Source organism: Plectropomus leopardus, chromosome 18 (genome assembly GCF_026936395.1).
Source record: "Plectropomus leopardus strain MGB_pleo_1.0 chromosome 18, ASM2693639v1, whole genome shotgun sequence".
NCBI classification, from domain to species: Eukaryota; Metazoa; Chordata; class Actinopteri; order Perciformes; family Serranidae; genus Plectropomus; species Plectropomus leopardus.
In genome coordinates this window covers 31,854,741-31,877,879 of record NC_142193.1, presented here as the reverse complement: position 1 = coordinate 31,877,879, position 23,139 = coordinate 31,854,741, and the positions used below count along the sequence as shown (strand labels likewise).

General features: G+C 39.0%; 1 protein-coding gene and 1 long non-coding RNA gene across 5 annotated transcripts in view; both read right to left on the bottom strand.

Moving 5' to 3' along the window:
- Positions 1 to 12,573, bottom strand: part of brsk1b (BR serine/threonine kinase 1b) — a 29,112-nt gene extending 16,539 nt beyond the window's left edge. For both annotated transcript variants that reach the window (XM_088069028.1, XM_042505778.2), the window contains exons 1-8: positions 11,139 to 12,573; positions 8,237 to 8,331; positions 6,929 to 7,014; positions 5,515 to 5,655; positions 4,704 to 4,820; positions 3,902 to 3,935; positions 3,700 to 3,768; positions 1,834 to 1,980 (exon numbers count right to left, since the gene is read on the bottom strand). In XM_088069028.1, coding sequence (XP_087925154.1) covers positions 1,834 to 1,980; positions 3,700 to 3,768; positions 3,902 to 3,935; positions 4,704 to 4,820; positions 5,515 to 5,655; positions 6,929 to 7,014; positions 8,237 to 8,331; positions 11,139 to 11,226 — 777 coding nt within the window. In that variant the 5' untranslated portion in view covers positions 11,227 to 12,573. The remainder of the gene's footprint in view (positions 1 to 1,833; positions 1,981 to 3,699; positions 3,769 to 3,901; positions 3,936 to 4,703; positions 4,821 to 5,514; positions 5,656 to 6,928; positions 7,015 to 8,236; positions 8,332 to 11,138) is intronic.
- Positions 12,574 to 17,924: 5,351 nt separating this feature from the next.
- Positions 17,925 to 23,139, bottom strand: part of LOC121956321 (uncharacterized) — a 32,938-nt gene continuing 27,723 nt past the window's right edge. For all 3 annotated transcript variants that reach the window (XR_006106694.2, XR_015774853.1, XR_006106695.2), the window contains 2 exons: positions 19,031 to 19,141; positions 17,925 to 18,297 (listed from right to left, as the gene is read on the bottom strand). This is a non-coding gene — a long non-coding RNA (uncharacterized LOC121956321). The remainder of the gene's footprint in view (positions 18,298 to 19,030; positions 19,142 to 23,139) is intronic.

Here is a 23,139-nt window from a genome sequence, read left to right as displayed (position 1 = left end):
GCTGAAGCAGGAAGCAGCGGGACATTTCCCCCATAGACTGATGCCGCAGTGTTTGACACTCAAAATTTTGAGCCCCCCTGCCTAATAATGTGTTGAAACCCCCCCACGTCCCTAGTGCATCTTATTCTGCGTGTCCCCTCTGAGCATCAGCGCTGCACAGAACCTCCTGAGGTTCTGAATGACGAACGCAGCAGCTGCAGTTTCTGCAAACGTGAAAAGCTAAAAGTGGAGCTGCAGTGACGCTGAGAGCAGAGAGGACAGCAGCTGAACGCAGGCAGAGCGTCACATTCGTAAACTAATGACGGGGACACTCCACGTGCCTTGTTTGGGGCCACTTCTGCAAAATGACAGGAGGCCGGGGGCCAGTCGCTGCAGGTCCATGCATGCTTCCAGGATTTTAGGACATCTGTTAGAATTTAAGACGTTTCAAGGATCTTATGACCTTTGTAGGATTTTAGGACATTTCTTAGATTTCTGGACATTCAAGGATTTTGGGATGATTTTAGGATTAAGGACGTCTCTATGATTTTAGGACTTTTGTAGAATTTCAGAGCATTTCTAGGATTAAGGGCGTTTCTAGGATTTTTGGACATTTCTAAGATTTTTGGACATTTATCACATTTTGGGACATTTCTAGAATTTTAGGACATTTCTCTGATTTCAGGACATTCCTAGGATTTTTGGGCATTTCTTAGATTTTTGGATGTTTCTGGAATTTTGCTAAATTTGTAGGACTTCAGGACGTGTCCATGATTTTAGGACGTTGGGGTCTTGGCGTGGACCTCTGTTGGGGGGTGTCGGGGACGCCCACTGGCACTTTTGAACTGAAATCTGTCTCCTTGCATGGTCGTAGGTTTTTAATGGATGCAGCAGCAGACCGCCAGACAGACAGAGAGCAAGACACACAGACAGACAGAGACAGCGTGACCTGGTTTCAGGCTCCATTAATCAACAGCTCATCAGACGAAGCCGCGGCTCTGATTAAATCTGCTCTGTTGTAGCTGAGTGACTAACTGACCCGTCCTCCTCTCTGTCCGCAGTCTCTGCAAACCACATCATCACAGCTGTCTCCGTCCCTCTGTCTCTGTGGCACAGACTCGTCTCCTGTCCGCACGCTGCTGCAGCCGAAACAACCTCTCTAACCCGAGCGCAGGAGTTTCTGCCATTCACTCGCTCCGTCTCCACACGTGCATCTCTCTTCAGTTTCCACGAGTCTTTAAATAAACGTCTTCCTTCCTCTGAGGCTCCGTCCTGTCATGACTCTGCTGCTGCCTCACAGCGACACCTCAGGCTCCCTCCTCTGTCCCCACCTCCTCCTCCTCCTCCTCCTCCTCCTCTCTAAGGTCTCGTGTCAGGGTCGGTTTCTGTCACATCTTGAAGCAAAGCCCGAGGCTCGCTCTTTTCTTCCTCCTAAATGTCTCCTTCATGTTTCATGTGCTGTGAAAACTGACGTGCTGCCCTGACGTCTTTTTTTTTTTGCTTCTCCTTTTTTACTCACCTCAGACAAGTTCACTGACATATTTTCAGAACTTTTCCATGACTTTTCAAGGACCCAAAATATAGATTTTTTTTTAATCCTTGCCTTTCTCGCCAAGTGTCTTTCCAAAATTAAAGATTCAAACTCTATTCAAACATAATTTCAGGGTCCCCAAAGATGTGTTCAAGGACTGTTAGAAATTTTAAATCCAACAATAATCTTTTTTTACAGTTTCTGGTTGTGATAAGCGTTGTAATTTTGGCATTTTTTAAAGAAACTGCAAACTCCAAACCTGTTTTCTGAAAAGAAAAATTGAAATGAAATGTTTAAAGTTCCTCCTGGGCCGCCCTGCTCACCGTGAGTCTCTTGTCGGCGTTGACTTCTATCATTCCCTTCAGCAGAGCCTGGCAGTCCGGAGGTATAAAGTGAGGCATGTGGAAAACGCCGCTCTTCACTTTCTCTAGAAGCTGCCGCAGGTTATCGTGGTCAAAGGGCAAGGCACCCTGGGAAGGGACGGGAGGGGACGGAGAGACAGAAAGAAGACAAAAAAGGATGAGAAAAACAAACTGATCACTCATTTATGCAATTATGCAAAATCAGCGTTTGAAAAAAATGGTAAATTTTTTGAGAAATATGCAAATATACTGTGTAAAATGTCAAATATTTTCCTAAAAGCAGCTGGTCATGTTAGCTTAGCATAAAGTCTGGAAAAGCGCTGCCCAATATATGTCATATGCCGTTTGTTTAAAAAAGTGTAAAATAGATTTTTTTGGATTTCTTTAAAAAATACATAAATCAGAGAATGGCAATGAGCATCTTGGCAAGAAATTGGTAGATTTATAAAAAAATATTCAAAAAAGCTAAAAATTCTAGAGAACAATGCTAGTAATTATACATTTAATCATTTTTTAAATTAATATTATATATTGAAACACACCTAGAAATATTTTACAGAATTATTATTATTGTTGTTTTGTTTTTTGAAAATACATTTAACATTTTTTTCGATGTCATTTTCGTTTTTTTGTTTTTATTTATTTGTTTCTTTCTTTATTTTTACTTTTTTGTTTGTCTGTTGATTGTTGTCTGTCTGTTTGTTTGTTTGTTTCATTTTGTTTTGGGCTAATTATTAGTTCATTTTCTATTATTTATTTTTTTCTTTTCTGATTTCTTGATAATTTTGGGGGTCATTTCTTCCTAAGCTGCTCATAGCTGTTGCCCATGTTTTTGAAAAAAATAAAAATAAAAAAATCAATCTAATAATTTGCAAAAGTTTTTTCGGCTGATTTTGTTACCTTTTTCAAACCTTTTCTCACCAAATGAAACCCCAGAAAACACTGCATGTATATTTCAGGCTTCACAAATGTGTTATTTTACATTCATGTGTGCTCGTCGCCTTTTTCTCGCTGCTTTTTACATTTCTTGGCAGGTTTCTGCCACCAAATGCCATCCAGTGGAAGAGTGTAAAGCCGGCGTTACACACACACACACACACACACACACACACACACACACACACACACACACACACACACACCAGCGCAGCTCAAGATATAAACAAAATGGTGAGCGGCTCATCACGTCGCTTCACGCTGCCAAAATCTGCACAGGAGACTGTGTACGAGCTACAATGTGATTATTGTTCATGACTTTAAAAACAGAGAATCAGAGAGCGTATGGAAGCAATTCAGAGATTAAAATATTGGACTAAAAACGTCACTGAATACTTTATATTTGAATTTAAACACAGCTGAATTATTAGCACTGAAATATTTTACCTGAAAACATATGCATTTAAGTTGTTTGTTCTGAATTCATTTGAATATTTTAGTTAAAGAATTTAACTATGGGGTTCCACAAGGGTCAGTTTTGGGCCCAAAACGGTTTGATTTGTATATTAATGAGATCTGTGAAGTTTCGGAGATACTACAGTTTTTTCTGTTTGCAGATGACAAAGATATTTTTTGCACTGAAAAGGATTTGAAGACAATTGGAGACACAATAGTGTGTAAAACAGTCAAACCTAACAGCTGGTTTGATAAAAAAAAAATAAATAAAAAAAAAACTTGAATTGGATAAAGTTAAATGTATGATTTTTGGAAATTTGAAAAAAAGCACAATCAAGATTCAAATATTTATGTTTCTTATTTTCTTCTGTTAAGAAAAAAAGCTTGTAAATGTAAAAAAGAAGAAGACAAAACAGAGAAAATGGATTTTCTTACCACAAGAAGAGCAAAGAGAATGACTCCACAGCTCCAAACATCTGCCCTGCGACCGTCGTACTTCTCCCCCTGAAACACACACAGAGGACAGGACGGTGTTAAACAAGGACAGACACACACACACACACACACACACACACACACACACACACACACACACACCTAAAAACATACAAACACACTGAGGAGGAAAGTAACGCACCCTAATGACCTCTGGGCAGGCGTAATGTGGAGATCTGCACAGAAAAAAGAGGCTGTTATTAATCATTTAAGCAGATAAACAGAAAAAAAAAGAAGCCGATTCACATAAAAACACCCCAAAAACTGAGAGCGCCGGCTCTTCATTCACTCAGCAGGTGAATCCAGGCGGACGCAGCAATCCCTCACTAATTTTATCTGTGAAATCCGCCTGAAAATATCTGAGCTTTTAACCCTTTAACAGGCATTGATCGACATTTTTGTGATCAAACTGCTTTACAAAACCCAATTTTATTTCATACACACATTTTTACACAAAGCATGCACGTTTTTTTAATTGTGCTGTAATTCTATTTTTATTATATTAAACTGACTATTTAGTTTTTTTCTATCATTGATTTCAAACAGATTTTGTGACTAGATTCATTATTTGTATGTTTTATTTCTTTATTTTTTATCTTGTTTGTTTATATGAATATTGTTTATATTTTATGAAGTTACTTTTACTTTCAGATTTTTATTATATAACACTTATTTTTTTACCATATATTTCATAGAGGTTTTTTCCTTTTTTTTACTAGATTCATTTTTATTTGTATCACTTTATTTTTGTATGTTTATTCTCTAAAGTCACTTTTATTTCTATTATATTACATTGACTTTTGCACTTCTATGATAATAACAGTTTAAAAATTATTATTATTAATAATAATAATGATAATAACAACACATAAGCCAAGCTATCACTTTAAGGACAATAAATACAAATACAAGCTGATTTTAACCCCTTCTGAACCAGCACTCACCCACAACTGGTTTCCAGCAGGCTGTCCCCGACCTGCAGCGAGGCCATGCCAAAGTCTGCTATCCTGATGTTGTTCTTCTCATCCAGGAGGAGATTCTCTGGCTTCAGGTCTCTGTGACTGCGTGCACGCACGCACGCACGCACGCACGCACGCACGCACGCACAGACACGCACAGACACACACACACACACACACACACACACACACTCAGTAAAAGCACTTATGTCTTTTTAAAGACCATAAGCAGACACTTAAACTAACCCAACCTTGTCTCTGAGTTATGGTTCTGCTTCGGGCAAAGGTAAGTTTTACATTTAGGTTACAAATCCCTGACAACAACCGGTAAAAGTTCATTTTCTGACATTTTAAGGAATGGTGAAAACACTAAAACACAGTATTGTGCACACTCACTGTTCAAAGAGTTAACTCAAAATTAAACCATAATTAGAAAACCATAAAAAACCATAATTAGAGAAATTTTCAGCTTTTCAATTTAAATTCTAAATCACCTTGATTCTAATTTCTGGGACCTTTAGCATCCTTATTGGATTAGTTTAAACAGAAAAAAACCCATCTTGACTACAATGACTAAAACATTTTTAGTTTTAGTCGACTAAAATCACGAAGGACAAAAATGAATAAAATGCGACTAAAACTAATAAGCATTTTCATCTCAAGACTAAACCTAGAATCGACGCCAAACTTAACAGTGCACTGCACACTGAGAGGGAAACAGACTTTGACACAACGCTGGAAATATTTTCGTAAAATTAGGAGACAAAAGTGGAAATATTCGTATCCTCTCACTGACCATATGGAGTGACTGTGGCAGAAGTCGAGGGCGGAGATGATTTGCCTGAAGAACTTTCTGGCCTCTTTGGGGGTCAGCCTGCCCTTCTTCACCAGGTAGTCAAATAACTCTCCGCCCGACACGTGCTCCAAAACCAGGTACCTGAACAGCACACAGCAGGACGCAGAGGTCACGACAAGAAACGCTGGTCACAGAAGAATGTGAAAAAATTATCAAAATTTATGCACACAAGTCACGGGTGCTTCTCCGAACATAAAAACTGTGTCTGCTGCTTATTAATCGCTGTTTTGTCGTATGCTGCCTACATGCGCTCCTCTGAATTATCGTTTTTACGAGTTACGAGCTCATGAACGGCCCTCCAAAGTTGTAATTAAGAGTGGGAAATTTCGATGATACCCCAGTTGCTGAGTTGTGACATTTGCGTGATGACGGAAAGCATGGAAACAGTGTCAACAGTTGATGGTAAAAAATGATATATTTGGTCATTTTGTTCCCCGTAGCTCTCATTGACTTTCAGCAGAGTCACATTTTAGTTTCTTCGTCTATTAGCTGCAGCAAACTGTGAAGTATAAAGCGGTTCTAAAAACGTTCTGAGGAGGTTTAAATGCGTTACGTTCCCAAAACGTTCTGGCAACATTCTCTATAAACATCAAGAAATGTTTTTTTGTTTTGTTTTTTATTATAAACATGTCACATTACATTTTCATTTTTTAAAAAAAAGTCTGTAATCTCAGTTCTTAATTACATTTTATCAATGTTGCTTTGAAAATGTTCTTCCTTAGTTCTCATGTAACATTGTGGGAACGTTTTATAAAAAAGGACATTTTATGATCTGTCAACATCACCAAAACATCCTCAGAACGTCTCAGCTCAAACGTTACGTCTCAGTCAGCGTTTAACCTCACAGGAACATTAGATTAAAATGTTTTCTTTAAAACATTATTGCAACTCGTTGGTAACGTCAGCCAATGTTGTGGGAACGTTCCCTGCTGGCTGGATAAACATGGGGGCAAAAGACTGTTTGATCAACGGTAAGAAACTTAAATATTAATTTGTGATCACATGTAAAGTGTAATATGGTGTTAATGTTGACTGCCGTCCGTGTAGAGTGACCTAGATTAAATACAAAAATATGATATATACAAAATAAAATATACAAAAATAGAAATAAAGTGGAAGCAGCCATCAGCCTGAGCGTTAAAATGCAGCCCATCCTCTGTGTAGCTTCATGTTGTTCCCACTTTACCACCTCAAAGCAAGTGGGAAGAACGACTTCCCAACTCTGAAACTTTCCAACATCACATGAACGCATCATTACAAAACCTCTGTCTTCCTCTCAGACTGAAGGTTGTTTCAGTTACGGCAGAGATCCAGAGGGAAGATTAAAAAAGGAGGAAGATGAAGAGATACTCACAGGTATTTGTTATTCTCATAGACATCATGCAGCTTCAGAACGTGAGGGTGCTCGATTAGTTTAAGAATAGCTATTTCTCTCTCCACCTGGACGGACAGAGGGAGGGGGGAGAAAGGTTAAGAGACGGAGAGAGAAAAGAGGTTAGAAATGACGGAGAGTGAAATGTCAGGAGGAAGAGGAGGGTACATATGATGTGAGGCAGAGAGAGAGGGAAAGCAGCGAGAAGGCAGCGTTAGGTCAGGTTTAAATGTTATTGTCAAATTATTTAGTGGCAGAAAGAAGTCGTAGACTGTCGGCAGAATAAGCAAATGATCTTTCACTGCAATGAAAAGTGTTTTAAAAACGTAAAAGATAAATCGAAGACAGAAAAGGAGCACAGATATAAATGATTTCTGAATGGCTAAATGATTCTGTGCTGTCATTAACAATTTTCCACGTCAAAGCCAAACGCCTCGTTTCCACACAGTGGAAAAATTGCCACTTGTTTTAAAGAAAAAATGTTTTCTAAACCCATTCATTAAAAGTAAATTTTCAGAAAAAAAAGAAAATCACCAATTCTTTTTTACATTTTGTTTAAAATCGCCAAACAACATTTCCTATAAAATCATCCAAAAAATTAGTCATTTTTTAAAGGAAGAAAAACAAAACCATGCCTTTCAACCCTGTGGTTTTCATTAAAAATACATTTTAAGAGGAAATAAAAGAAAATTTCCATTTCAATTGCAAAAAAATAAGAAAAACAAATTGCCAAACATTTTTAAGTTGTCTGTAAAAATTATACAAAAATTAAAAAAAGAAAAAAAATTGTTCCATTGCTTTTTCAGGCCTGGAAAATGTAATTGGGAAATTCCATGACTTTTCCAGGTTTTCTATGAGCGTGGGAACCCTGCATGTACTAAAACATATGAGACCTTGAAATACAACGTTTCTTTAAGTGTAGAGTTTTTCCGGTGCAGCGTGCTGTATGTTAAAAAGAGAAAGTAATCAGCCACATTAGAAACGCCAACGTGAAAAAGCTATTTCATTTCAGTCCAGCGTGTTTCAGCTGCAGCCGCTCTCATCAGAGGGCTTAATTAGTAGAATGAAATCATCTCTATTGTTCGGTTTACAGAAGCCGTGCCCACACACAGACCAGCTTTTCTGGACTAAAATAAAGACTCCATTTCTGTTGCTATTTCTGCAGGCTGCAGGCTGAAAGCCGACATGATTTGAGCCTCGCAGCCACCGTAATGAAAGTCACAGCGATTACAGGAGATGCAGCTCGGGGACAGATGGACACGTAGATGAGGTCCATCATGAGTACCGTACCTTCATTAGAACTGATTCAGAGAGTTTTTCTCTGTTGACAATCTTTATGGCCACCTTCTGTCCCGTTATACAGTGGACGCCCAACTTCACCAGCCCTGAAAGACACGCAGAGGGAGAAACTGTTTGAATATCACAAATCATCATGCAGCGTGAAAACAGGACGGATGTCATAAATAATTCAGAAAGCTTCACTGACACTGTCACAAGCACTGACCAAACTCAGCTCACAAAAACACTGATTGGAATTTCTGTAAAGAGGCCGGCTGTGATGTCGTCTCCCGCCGCATGAGGCTTAAAAAAAATAGATCCTATGATGAATTTTAGGCAGCCGTCACCCGCAGAAAATGTTGGCATTTCTGCAAAAAATCTGAATTCGTAATTTTTTAAGTTTGTAAAAATTTGTAAGTTTCACACGTTACATCAACATTTCTAAAGTGACGCAGTATAAGAGGTGGAAGGGAAGGTGGATGCCACAAACGCAAAAGAACACAGTCGGCTGTGTTTTAGTGAATCATTGCAAATGTGGGTGTTTTGTAGCAATATGTCATTTTTCCAGTTTCGTTAGGCCTAAAACGTGGAGGTTTTGTAGTGACCTGTCTGTGTTTTTCCAGAAGCTTTTTCAGCTCTAAATATGGTTGTTTTGTACCAACATGTCATTGCTTTTCCAGCAGTGTTGAGCTCCAAATGTGGGTGTTTTGTAGCGACATGCCATTGTTTTTCCAATTCATTAGGCCCAAAATGTGGATGTTTTGTAGTGACCTGTCTGTGTCTTTCAGAGCTTTTTAAGCTCTAAATGTGGTTGTTTTGCAGCAACACGTCAGTGTTTCTCCAGCGTTCATTTAGGCAAAAATCACAGGTGTTTTGTAGCAACCTGTCTGGTTTATCTTTTCAGCTGCATTTTGGGCTCCAAATGCGGGTGTTTTGTAGTGTCTTGTTGGTTTGTTTCAGGTGATTTTTTTTACACTGTATAACACGTGTCGTATTGTGGCTTTTTAAGCTCAAAATATGGGTGTTTTTTGCAGCCTGTAGATGTGTTTCCATTTGCTTTTTAGGCTCCAAACCTAACTGACTTAAAGCAACCTATCTGTGGTTTTCCGGCAACTTTTCAGACTCCAGTTGTGGGTGTTTCGTGGCAACCTGTCAGGGTTGCTAGAGTGTTTTTTTATAGTTCCAAATGTGGTTGTTTTATAGCAACCAGTCTATGTTTTTACCGTGGATGGTCAGGTTCCAGAGGGGGATGTTTTGTGACGACTCATTGGTGTGTTTCCATTAGCTTTTTAGGCTCCAAATGTGGGTATTTTGTAGCTATCTGTCAATGACTTTCCATTAGCTTTTTTGACTCAAAATGTAGGTGTTTTGTTACGACCCATTTGCATTTTTTCAGTAGGTTTTCAAGCTCGGAAACAAAGGAATTCTGTAGCTACCCATCTGTCTTTTTTCAGCGTTTTTTAAGGCTCCAGATGTTGGCATTTTATAGTGACCTATCATTTTTTTCCAGCAGCGTTTTAGGCAGCGATCCTGAATGTTTTATAGCTCCCTGTCAGCGTGTTTCCAACATCTTTTTATCCACAAATTGGGTGATTTGTAGCAACCCGTCTGCATGTTTTTCCAGTGCCTTTTTAGGCTCCAAACAGGAATGTTTTGTAGCGACCAGCGGTGTATTTCCAGCAGTTTTTCAGGCACACACATGGGTGCTTTGTAGCGACCTGTCAGTGCGTTTCTATGGGCTTTTTAGGCACCAAATGTGGGTTAGATAGCTATTTTGTGGTAATCTGTCTGCGTTTTTCCAGCATCTTTTAAGGCTCTCAATGTGGGCGTTTTGTAGCAACCTGTCTGTGGTTTTAACTGAGACATTGCTGTGTTTCCTGCCAAAATTGTGCCACCAAAACTGAGTATTTTAAGCTACAACACAATCTTTTCCCAACCCTAACCAAGTGGTTTTCGTGCCTAATCATGCATTAAACACAGCATTGTTGAAACAAAAACAGTAATTTGCAAATGAAACGTATCAGTGGTTTACAGAAATGTACAATGCTTACATTTATTCTGGTGATTGGGTTAATGTTAGGAGATCCCTTGAGAAGGTGTTAGCACCAAATTCAAGTAAGATTTGAAGATTTAGAGGAGCATGGTGTTTGAAGGTCCTTGAAAAGTCTAGATGTGATAATATATACTATATTTACCACTATAATGCATTGTAAAAAGTTCAAAAGTCAATGTACTATAATAGAAATCTAGAAAAAAAAAGTCATTTTAAACAATAAAATATAAAAGAAATAAACCAAAATAAATAGATACAAATAAAAATAAATCTAATGGAAAAATATATGGTTAAAATATATGGTAAGAAACTGTCTACTGCTATATAGTAAAAATGTGAAATAAAAGTTACTTTATACAATAAACACATAAAATAAATAGATAAAAATAAATATAGAAAAAAAATGTCCATGCTATAAACAAAAACATAAAATAAACAGATAAACAAACAAAATAAACATAAAAAAGAAACAAATAAAAATAAATACAAATTATAATAAATCTAGTCACAACATATGTTAAAAATGTATGGTAGAAATAATATATATAGTCAATTTAATTTTAACCAAAATACTAAAATGCTTTGTATAAAAACATCTGTATAAAATAAAATTGGGTTTTGGCAAGTTCTTTTTTAAGCAATTTGATGGCAAAAAAAAGTTAACCGTGCGGTTACAATGGCTGTTAAAGGGTTAAAATGATATTGAAAAGGTCTTACAAGCCTTTTATTTAAGTGTCTGGGACCCTGAGAAGGACTAAACTATGAGCTCGTGAGTTAAAGTGATTCTGAAGGCTGGAATCAGCTGATGCACCGTGCACGCGCTCTTGTTGGGCTTTGTGAGGTGATGGAGGAGTTTCCTACCTGTCTGTCCCTTCCCGAGGGTCTTTTCCAGCCGGTAAGGCCCCACGTACTGGCTGGACTGGCCCACCGTCAGCTCCTTGCTGCTCATCCTGTCCTCGAGGTGGATTTCTCTTCCTGAAATAAGGCAGATCAGGCTCGCGGTCGCTCCGGCTCCGTGCGTAATGCCGTAACGCACATCACAGGCGGCGGAGAGAAGCGGAGAGGTGCGGAGGACTGGTCGTGATGTGACGCCGGGCCCTGCAGGCTACTCCCATGCACTTGTTTGTCATGCGGCCAGGTCCCGGTTTCCACTCTGTGCCTGGGCCTGGAATTAAAAAAAAAATAAAAGTGTGCGTCCCTGCAGCGCGGACAGCAGCAGAGGAAAAGGTAGAAAAGCTGAAGAGGACGCGTGAGGTTTGACCGGCGATGAGAGTCACATCAGCCCCCCCACCTCTGCTAAAAATAACGGTCGTTTAAAGCTGATTGATCGCGTGGAGCTTATGCAGCTGGCCAAAAGTGGAGCAGAAAAGAGAGATCTCATTCAGAGCCGGACTGGGAGGCTACATTTGCCACAGATTGATTTCTGTAAGAGCACAGTCTCAAATATCCCAAGTCAGAATACCCCTGATTGAATCCTGATCGATATCAGGGACCCCCCTCCTCCTCATCCCTCCTCCTCCTCACTGCTGCTCCAAAAATGTTCTCATAATCCTCCTTTTTCTCCTCAGAGCCAGGCCTCGGCCGCTGCCTTTCTGTGCGTCGCTGTGCAGATAATAATCTATTATCACAACAGCATCAGCAAGAAGAATGGGTTTTCCAATATCCGGTGCACACTTTGGCTCACCCCTCCCCGGCCCTGCATCAGGAAATAGAGGAGGGAGAGCGGGGGGGAGAGCAGCAAAAACAGCCACCGGCGCACCGGGCCAGACAGGCGGGATACGCGCTCAGCGGCAGCCGGGAGAGGTGCTCGGTGTGCGGGGGGAGGATCAGCGCTCGGCCCGGTGGTGACTCCCGTCTGTGGGAACAACAAACATCCTCAGCTGGCCTGGTGGCAGCCGACTCCCCGCCTCTCCTCTCTTCCTCTCTGTGTCTCCCCCCGGCCGGCTCTGCTCATCATATCACCGCACCTCCTCCCGCAGCTCCTCCTGTCTCCCGCACAAAGGAGAAAAATGAGGAAAATGTGCAAAAAATATCAGGTTGTCACAAGTTGCCCGCACCCACAGAAGTGTCCATTACTGACGGGATGGCCTCTTCCACTCCGCTGCTGTCCGTAACACCCCCGGTTCTCTTTCTCTTATTCTCCACCTCTCACACTCCTCCTCCTCCCTCCTCCTCCTCCCTCTCTCCAGCTTCCTTCTCTTCATCGGTCAGCATCAGCATCCGGGTTCTCCCCTCCCCACCACTCCCCTCTCTGCCGCCGCCACCCTGTTTTACTCCAGCAGAGTCCCGCATGATGTGATTGGCTGCAAGAAAAAATATTGGCATGATCCAAGTCAGCATCACACTTTAAATTCATAGAAAAAAACGTCAAAAAAAGATTTTTATTTAAAAATGAAAACCCATTTTTTTGTTGTTTTTCTTTAAAATTATTTGCAACACTTGGTTTTCTTAAAATAATAATAATAATAAAAAATAAAAAACAACAATAAAACAAAGGAAAAAACTTTTTTCATTTTTTTTTAAATTACCCAAACTTTTAAAGATTTTTTTTAAAGGCTTTCTATAAAACCAGAAATTACCAGAAATGTCAGAACAGACAACAATTAACATGATCCAAGTCAGCATCACACTTTATACTCATTTAAAAAAATATTGCTAAAACTCAAACCCCTGGTTTTCTTGAAAGAAAAAAAAAATTAAGAAAAAGAAAACAACAACAACAAAAAACATTATGGTTTTCTATAAAAACCTAAAAAAAAAAAAAATTAAAAACAAATTCTCTAAAAAATTCTAAAGAAAAAAAACAAAAAAATATGTTCTTTAAATTGCAGCTTTAATTTAAAGGGGTACATTGATTTTAGGGAAAAAAACATTTATGGCTGGCACCTGCTAAATGTTTTTAAATGTTGTCTTTTCTGTCTTATCAACAACAATAATAATAATAATAATTTAACAAATGGAACAAAAACTCATGATCCACCCCACAGCTTGTAAATGTGACATAATCTTGAATATAGATTTTATATTTTTTAATACGCTTAATTCTCTTTAGATGAAATAAAATGAAAATGTGAATAAAAGCCTCGATGAGCCGGCGCAGAGCCACTGTACCGACTGACCTCTGAGACGGATCAGAACGTGCTCTGAACCTCTGCATGCTGTGATTAATGTTCACATTGTGATATCTGTATGACGCCGACTCCCAAATCTTTATCCCCTTTAATCTTAATCTCTTGATGCAGCTCAGATTATCTATTGATGTCGTGTGTGAGGATGTGGGTCCGTGCCTGCCGTTTAAATCTGCGGGACGGACAGTTTTCAACATGAGCAAGCAAAAAGAGACAAAAAGTTACAAAAAACAGAGAAAAGTTACACGACAAAAAGAGAAATTTTTGTTTTCTACAGTTTGATAAACATTTCAAACCTCCATTTGCCCGCTTCTTTAAGCACCACAGTGTTTTTTTTAATATGTTATATTAAGATGTATCATTGTGATTTATTTTGTCACAGAAAAATCTCAGAAACATGTTGGTCACAATGAAATGTTGAAGTTTTGGGAACTGTAAGTGCATTTTCTGACCACAGGATGGCGCTGTTATGTTATCTCTTTTTTACACTTTGCTATGAGGACAGCAAAGCGTGAGCAGTGGGATTAACCCTTTAAAACCTGGATCAAAATCATTCTTGTGCTGCCTTCAGACTATTACTTCAGACTCCTACAACACTGGATTTAACCCTTTGAAAACCTAAAAAATTAGTTTGATTTCTTTCAAAATTGTTGGGCCATGTTTGTGTAGTTACTCGTTGTCTTCTCAAGTGAGAAGACAACGAGTAACTACACAAACATGGCCCAACAATTCGCCCAAAAAAAGGGTTAAAAAAAGTTACATAAAATTACCAGAAAACACAGAAAAGTGAATGAAAATGATTTTTTTTTAACATAAAATCATTTTAATTACTAGTATTATTAGCAATTTGTCTTTATGCCAAGTCCCGCCCCCGTGTTTTTTAAACCACTGTGCTCAGGTGTCAAAGACTCAAATAACTTCTGAAAACCGTCTGAACGTAGAGCAACAAAATTTCTAATTGTAAAGGGTTAATTAGATGAATCCAACGAATCCTACCTCTCACACACATGCACACACACACACACACACACACACACACACACACACACACACACACACACACACACACACACACTCTCACACACACACACACACACACACACACACACACACACACACACACACACACACACACACACACACACACACATACCACTGTACATGACAGCACATGATGCAGTCACATGAACGCGAGGACAAACTGCTGTGGACACTGTGGACATCAGATCCGTCTGAGGGGGAGGAGAGACATATTTGTGCTGCAGAGAGAGAGGAGCCTAAAGGCCAAAGGGTGAGGGGAGGTACAGCTGTGTGTGTGAGTGTGTGTGTGAGTGTGTGTGTGTGTGTGTGTGTGTGTGTGTGTGTGTGTGTGTAAGAGAGAGTGTGTGTGTGTGTGTGTGTGAGTGTGTGTGTGTGTGTGTGAGAGAGAGAGTGTTCATGCATGTGTCCTAAATGTAGTCCAGATTGTGTATTGGAAATATTTTTTTGGCGGGGTTTTCATCTAAAAACATAGTGGCATCATGACAAAACTGCCATTTTAAGAGTTTAAAACAATTTGAAAATGAATGAATATTTTATATTTATCATGAGGACTGGTGTTGGTCAAAAAAGTAGAAAATCATACTGATGTATTTTTTCATTCCTTCATTTTGAAAAGCACATTTTGTGTGTGTGTGATATAAAAGCGGGCCCTAAAGGGTTAATGCTGCTGTTTCTGCTGACTCTTTGTAAAGATCAGGCTGAAGATCACAGCTCGCTTCGCTTCAATAACCGTTCTGTGTCGAAGGATCCTCACAAGTCGTCTGTGTGTCTTTCACATGTTGATACCAGGAGAACATTCCCGGAAACACGGCACGGTCATGTATGTTGTGTACACACACACACACACACACATACACACACATACACACACACACACGGTTACATCACATGTGCACACCTGGACTGTCTGACACACACTAAACTGCACAGGTCGTTTTATCATCTACAGTGCTGGAAAGTATATTTGCTTTTGTATTTAAGTATAGTAAGTAACAATTTTGAGGTAAGTATTGTTATTTTATGGTATTTCCAGTGTACTTCTACTCTACTGATTAGTAATAAAAAAGAATAAAAAATAAGTCCTTTGAAACATGGAGCGATATCACTTTTCTTGTGCTGCTTTCAGACAACTTTCACAAGTATTTAAACCCCTGAACCCCAAATGATTGGTGTGATTTCTAAAATCAAATCAAATCAAATCAAATCAAATCAAATCAAATCAAATTAAATTAAAAATTACAGAATTCTTATCATTTTTATCAGTTTTTGTTCTAAGTTCTTGCTAATTTTGGGGTCTTGTTTTGGTTTTTTTTTAGTCCATTGCCAATTGGCTAATATTTCAAATTACACATAAATTATGATGTATAGTTGTAGATTAAGAAAAAATGTTATTGATCACAAGGGTCAATTCACACACTAAAATATTAAAAATATTTTGCATAAAAAATGAGATCATTAAGTATGATATTTTGTTATAAATTACTGCGTTTATACAGTACAGCAGCAACGATCAATCAATATAAATATATATTATTATGAAATGTTCTTCTGCACAATGAATACTTGTACTTTTGGTACTTTTAGTATATTTTGATGCTAACACTTTTCTACATTTAAGAAAAAATAATAATGCAGTACTTTTACTTGTCAGTTTTTTTATACTGTGGTAGAATTGCTTTTACTTGAGTAAAAGATCTGAGTACTTCTTTTATGATACTACATATATGATAAATACACAATGAGTGCAGCAGGTGTGGCTCCCTCTGGTGGTTCTTTAAAAAACACAAGAGACCTGTGAACACTTTTGATATGGAGATATATAATTTTTAATTGGTTATATTGATGTAATGTAATGTAATGCAGGAATAATTAATAATAATAATAATGGGAAAATATAAGAGAACTGATGTGTTGTTCTCACATAAGAACAGCCTTCAGTTAAATCATTTATTATTATTATCATTAATAATAATGACAATAATAATAATTATTAATAATCATCGTCACACTAATATTATTAATTATTGTTTTTGTATTATAATTTATTTATTTTCCATTTTTTGACTGACCTTTTGCTCACCGCTTTAATTATTTATGGATTTTAATATGACAAACACGCACACACACATGCACACGCACACGCACACGCACGCGTCTGGCTGAATCAGAGGCTAATCTGGGAGCGAGCGGGTGTGAAGCCAAAAAAGTTCATATGAACCCCGCGGGGCCAAACAGACAGCTGACAGCATTGATGTCTGCTTGTGTGTGTGCGCGCACTTGTGTGTGCGTGTGCGTGCGTGCGTGCGTAGTTAGGATGAGTTGGGCTCATTTTTTTAATGTAGCAACATTTCAGCCTCATAAATTGGATTTTTTAAAGGTCGGATTGTTTTGTTGTCATTATATAAGAATAGTGACAGTTTGACTGTCGGAATAAATATCGACGTCTCTCAGGCGCTCAGACAGTAATCCTTTTGGGTTTGGGGTGGATTACCTCGTCTCTGTCGTTACCTGAGCTCCAGTTTTGGGGACAGAGTTTAGTTCCTGTGTGGGAGTTAAAGAGTTAACGTGCTGTGGTTGTGTGTTCCGCTTTCTGGTGTGAATTAAAGAGCGACTGGAAAACTGCAAACAGAAATGAGGGTTAGAGAGCTGACAGGTGGGAAGTTTGCTGCAGCTGGTTAACCCTTTCCACACAAACACAACCTCTGTCACATGACCCTGAAGGTCTTCTCATCAGTCCGCCTTTCTTCATCATTTAGCTGTTCACAGGGAGAGTTTAACAAACACAGAAACACGGTGAAACGAGTCACACTCACCGCTCACCCTGATTTACTCCTCTCGGTTCCCTCCAAAAAGACGCTGTGTCACTTCCTGGAAAGAGGCTCAATGGAATTGTAGTCTTTTTTAAAGGGGAGGGACTACAAACCAACAGGATGGAAACACAGTAACACAGCCAATGGTGAGAAAGGTAAAATAAGTAAATAAATAGAGAGAAGAAATAAAGAGAGTTTTTTTTTTTTGTTTTGTTTCGTTAGAAAAAAAAATCTTCCCACTGATTAAATAGTGAAATTCAGCACACATACCTAGAAGACTCAGTAAAGTATAAAAAATAAAAATTATATATATATATATATATATATATATATATATATATATATATATATATATATATATATATATATATATATATATATACATACTTTTTATTTATCATTGGATTACAAAAATACATTCTTTTTAAGAAAAAAGGGATTGAAAGGCATTTTCTTTAAATACATTTTTTTTATTTTTGGATTTTTTTCCCCCTTTATTCTTTTTCGTGAGGTTTTTTGTAAAAATTTGGGATTTTTTTTCTTATTTTCTACGAATACACAGAAATGGTTCTCACGTACGAGGCAAAGCTAGGACTCTATATGTTCAGGGTTTATATTTTCATGAAAGATGTCAAATATTGAAACAAAAAGTGGCTAAAAATCAAGAATCAGTTTTTATACCAATTATTTGATACTTTTATTTCCATTTATAAGTTTTCATCTCAAGTCGACAATTTACATTACAGCTCAGCTCTTCTGGAATTGTCTACATGTCGAGGTGCTGCATGTCAGCCGTACGGGGAGCAGGAGGGCGGTAAGACGGAGGGACACCAGATAAGCCTATAACAGGGGGGAGGACAGGGGGGAGGAGACCGTGGTTACTGCCACCACATCCCAAATTCAGCCCGAATCAACACATTGTTTGTCACGCCGTGATCGTCTTCATCCTCATCGTCGTCATCGTCACCGTTGTCATCATTCAGTCCAGTGTTGTTGTGCAGAAGGGAATGCTGGGAACTTGGAGGACTCAGTGCAGTGGACCTGAAGGAGAGGACAGAGGGATGAGAGGAGGAGGACGCCGTGTGTGAGCTGAAACTAGAGAGCGGGTTAACCCTTTGAAACCTGGAGTGACGTCAGTATTTGTTCATTTGTTATTTTCAAGGCAGAACAAGAAGAAAGGCCGCTAACGGGCGCAACTAATAATTATCAGGTTTTTTCGTTTCTCCAACAGTGAGATTTGCGGATTGTCCGTCATATAAAATAGAAATCCTTTGGATTTTGTGCTTTTGGTTCAACATAAAAATCACATTTTACGATGTTGCCTTGGACTCTACAAAGTTAATTATGTAACAATCAAAAAATATAGAATCAATGTATGAATTTTTGACTTGAGGCCAAAAATTTGTTTTGTGAGGTCACAGTGAACCTGGACAACCAAATTCTAATCAGGTCATTGATGAGTCAAACTGGATGTTTGTGCCAAATTTTGAAAATTACCTTGTGGTGCTATATACATTATATCGTGTTCGACACACGACACACGAGGTCACTGTGACCTTTGAGCTCCAAAATCACATCAGTACATCGTCAGGCCCAAGTGGACGTTTGTGCCAAATCTGAAACAATTCCCCAAAGATGTTCTTTATAGTTACTGCATTTACGAGAGTGAAGAACACGTTTTCTGCACCTAATGAGGCTCTCTGCAGGTGAGTCACAGAAATAGCTTGATAATTAACCCCGATGAGTGAACGAGCAGCTTCTGGGACATCCTTACATTTGAGGTTGGAGGGCGACTCCTCATGACGTCCCCTCAGCTGCACTCTTCACACAAGCAGCAAAGGCCTCCATCAGATCTTTGCAGCCCTCGGCTCCCTTCTCTGCCACGCTGCAACAAAGAGGAGAGACGGTCAGATCTCACCTTTGAATAAAAAGCGTTTCATTTCAGTAACGGCAGCTGCATTTCACCTGTTCACAAAGACGTCATGTGAGCTGGACGCAGAGCGAGGGCTGACTGAGCTTCAGCTTTAGTCAGCAGTTATCGGACTTAACTTTCAGTCCGACTCTTTCTGTTGACAAAACAGATGCGTGTTTCGTTTGCCAACAGGCTTCAAAGGCAGAAACAATAAAACGTGTGAAGATGGATGAAATGGTTTTCCTCCTCTGGAAGATTATATAAAGACATAGAAAGTGATTAATAATGTCAGGGTGCTCAGCGTCCTTCAGTACAACATCAACTCAATAAAGTTTGATCACAAGCACTTCTGGAACCAGAATGATGATTCGATCCAGTAAAATTTCCCCAAAATGACGATTATTCTTTGAATCTGAAATACAACTGCTGACAAAGACAGAAAAAAAGGAGAGAATAGAAGACGGGAGAAAGAAAGAGGTAGAAAACAAGTAGAAAAAATAAATATAGAAATCAAGAAAGAAAAGTAGAAAGCAAGAAATAAAGAAATGTATAAAAAATAAGGTAATGGTAAAAAAAGAAGGAAATGTAGAAAGAAAAGTAAAAGTCAAGAAAAATGGAGAACACAAAAAAGAAATGTAGAAAACGAGAAAAAAAGTATTGCTTAAGTCAAGACAGAAATGTAGAAAACGAGAGAAATACAAAACAAGAAAGAAGGAAAACAAGAAAGGAAAGTAGGAAACAAGAAATAATGAAAACAAGAATAAAGGAGAAAACAAGAAGTGTAGACAACAGAAAGAAAGAAATGTAGAAGTCAAAAAGGAGAAAACAAGAAAAAAAATAGACAAAAAAGAAATGTAGCAATCAAGAGAGAGAGAACTGTAGAAAATTAGAAAAAAAGAGAAAACAAAGTATGTAGAAGTCAAGACAGAAATGTATAAAATGAGAAAACAAGAAAGGGAAGCAGAAAACATGAAATGTAGAGAAAGAAAAAACAAACAGAAAGAAAGAAATGTAGAAGTCAAGACAGGAATGTGGAAAATGAGAAGAAACTCTGAAAACAGGGAATGTAGAAAACAAAAAAGACAGAAATGTAGAAAACAAGACAGAAAAGTTGAAAAAGGTGAAAAAAAAAAAAAGTAGAAAACAAGGAAGAAATGTAGAAAACAATTATTGCAGAAATGCCCGGGGACAACAAAAAAAAAAAACAGCGAAAGGTTGAAAATATAAATAATAATAAATGAGAAAAAACAAAGATAAAAACAATTTTAAAAAGAAGGAGACAGGACGAAAGGAAAGTAAAAGGACAAAGGAGATGAAAAGTGAGAAAGAGAAACAGAGAAAGCTGGCTAACAGATTATTTCAGGCTCCTCCTCCAGCAGACACTGCCACAGCGCATCAGGCTGATGGAGCGAAGAGAGGAGGGAGTGAAAGAGAGGAGGAGGAGGCAGAGGGAGGAGAGAGAGGGGAGGAGGCAGAGGGAGGAGAGAGAGGGGAGGAGGCAGAGGGAGGAGAGAGAGGGGAGGAGGCAGAGGGAGGAGAGAGGGGAGGAGGCAGAGGGAGGAGAGAGAGGGGAGGAGGCAGAGGGAGGAGAGGGGGACACAGAGAGACATGTGGACGAAGCCATCGGTGTGATAGGACACCGCAGGGGGAGGAGGGAGGTTGCGTGATCGAGCCGAGATGATGAGACTCAGATGAGATGAGAGGGTGAGCCCACAGTGGGAGGAGTCTCACGATGCATGAATGTAAACCCAAAACCCTTGGCTCCTCCCATCACATCATGACATCATCTCTGCTTCTCCTCCAATCCCTCCTCGACCGGGACATCAGCCCTCGTCCCTGAACAATCCCTCCATCATGACTCAGTTCGAAATTAAAACACGTGACGACGCTCTAAATATCGATGTCACTGCAAAGAAGCTACTGAAACACGGACGCCTCACACACAGGAGCAGATTCAACATTAGTGCCACCAATTCAGCATCTAACCAAATGTGTCCGCTTCTGTTACGGAGATATGACGTTCGGTAGTGGCCAGAAAACGTAACCGCTTCATCTTATTTTTTTGGACATTCGTGTGAAATTCTGTTATCATTAATGTACCAATAAACTAAGAAAATTTAATAAGTTCATTGTTGAGTCCGAGTGCCAAATTTGAAGGCAATCCTTCAAAATGCTGAGATATCCTATTTCTGAGAATGAGACAGACGATGTCACAGGTGCCTCTGACAACCAAAATCACACCAGTTCATCCATGAGTCCAAGCTGGCGTTTGTGCCAAATTTAAAGAAATTTCCTCAAGTTGTTTGTGAGATATCGCGCTGACAAGAATGAGACAGATGCAACACCACAGTGACCTTTGACTACAAAAAAAAAAAAATCACATCAGTTCATCATTAGATTTAAATGACGTTTGTGCCAAATTTGAATAAATTCATCTAAGGCATTCTCGACATACCATGCTCACAGAAATGAAACCGAAGCAAGATCACAATTTGACCTTTGACTTAAGAACACCAAAATAAAATCAGTTCATCCTTGAGCCCAAGTGGATGTTTGTGTCAAATTTGAAGAAATTTCCTCACGGCGTTCCTGAGACATTACGTGCAAAAGAATGAGACAAACGGTTGTTGCTGACATGGAGGCATAAAATCCACGTTAATTTAAAAAAAGGCATTTAAATCAGTAAGAACTGAGACCAGTACACCAGATTCTGTATCACACACACGTAACACTGAACAGGATTAACCCTTAGCAGGTTTCATTAAGTTACATTTTTAAGCGAAATCACTCCTAATCATAAATATCAAACATTCATTCATTTTTAGATTTTTAACCCTTTAAATGCCAGGTTCTTGTCATGATGCCACAAGGTGTTTAGATGAAGAAAAAAAACGCAGTATTTTCAATGTACTACATGCAAAGTAGATTATTTTTTGCTGCTGACAGTCTGGGATCTGTCAGTGATCAGCAGCTACATTGACTGTGACAGGTCACCTAGTGGAAATAGCATGTATTTCCTCCATATGCCAAATATGGTCAAAATGACCTCATCAGGTGGAAAATAGTCAAAATGACAAATTCAGAGTGAAAAGCCCAGAATGACACCCAGAAATAATACAAGTCCTGTTTTTCTGCTCTGATGGCTGTGGGATCAAAAATGTCAGTTTGAATGGGTTTCAATGGAGCATTTTTGGACCTGAACAGTCTGAATGTAACTATTTAGTTTCCACAGTGTATTTTAGACTTATTGTAGGAGCTGAGCTGCAAATTCACTGATTACACTCAAATACACAATCTGGACTACATTTAGGACACATGCATCAACATACACACAGTTATCACAACAGGAAGGATGAAAAGTGCCTAAAATGCACCAATCAGTCTCTAAGGGTTAAATAAAAGTCTATTCTGTAAATGTAAAAAGCGGAAACAAACAGCGTCACAACCATCATTTTAAAACACTCGCTGAGCCCCTCAGGCTGATCTCTGATGGTTTATCTCTTTGTGTTGTGATGTAACTCACAGCTGGCTGCTGCAGATTATCACTCAGCGCTTTACTCTGCCAGGAGGGATGGAGCAAAGAGAGAGTGTGTGTGTGTGTGTGTGTGTGTGGAATTGAGTTTGTGTCACTGCAGGCATGCATTTCTGTTACTGTGTGTGTGTGTGCGCGCTTGGACAGAGTCAATGAGTGCTTGTGTTTGACTTCCTGTTGCAGGGATGTTGGGTCATCAGCGCAGTGCGATGTCAGACAATCTGTCCACACACACACACACACACACACACACACACACACACACACACACACACACACACACACACACACACACACACACACACACACACACAGAGGAGCTGACTGAACACAAAGGGAGAACTCGAGCAGCTCAGAGAAAACTGCCACTCATCATCTCAATCATCTTGTGTGACACTGAAAACACACTCTTGAATTTGTAATTTCAACAACAAAGGTT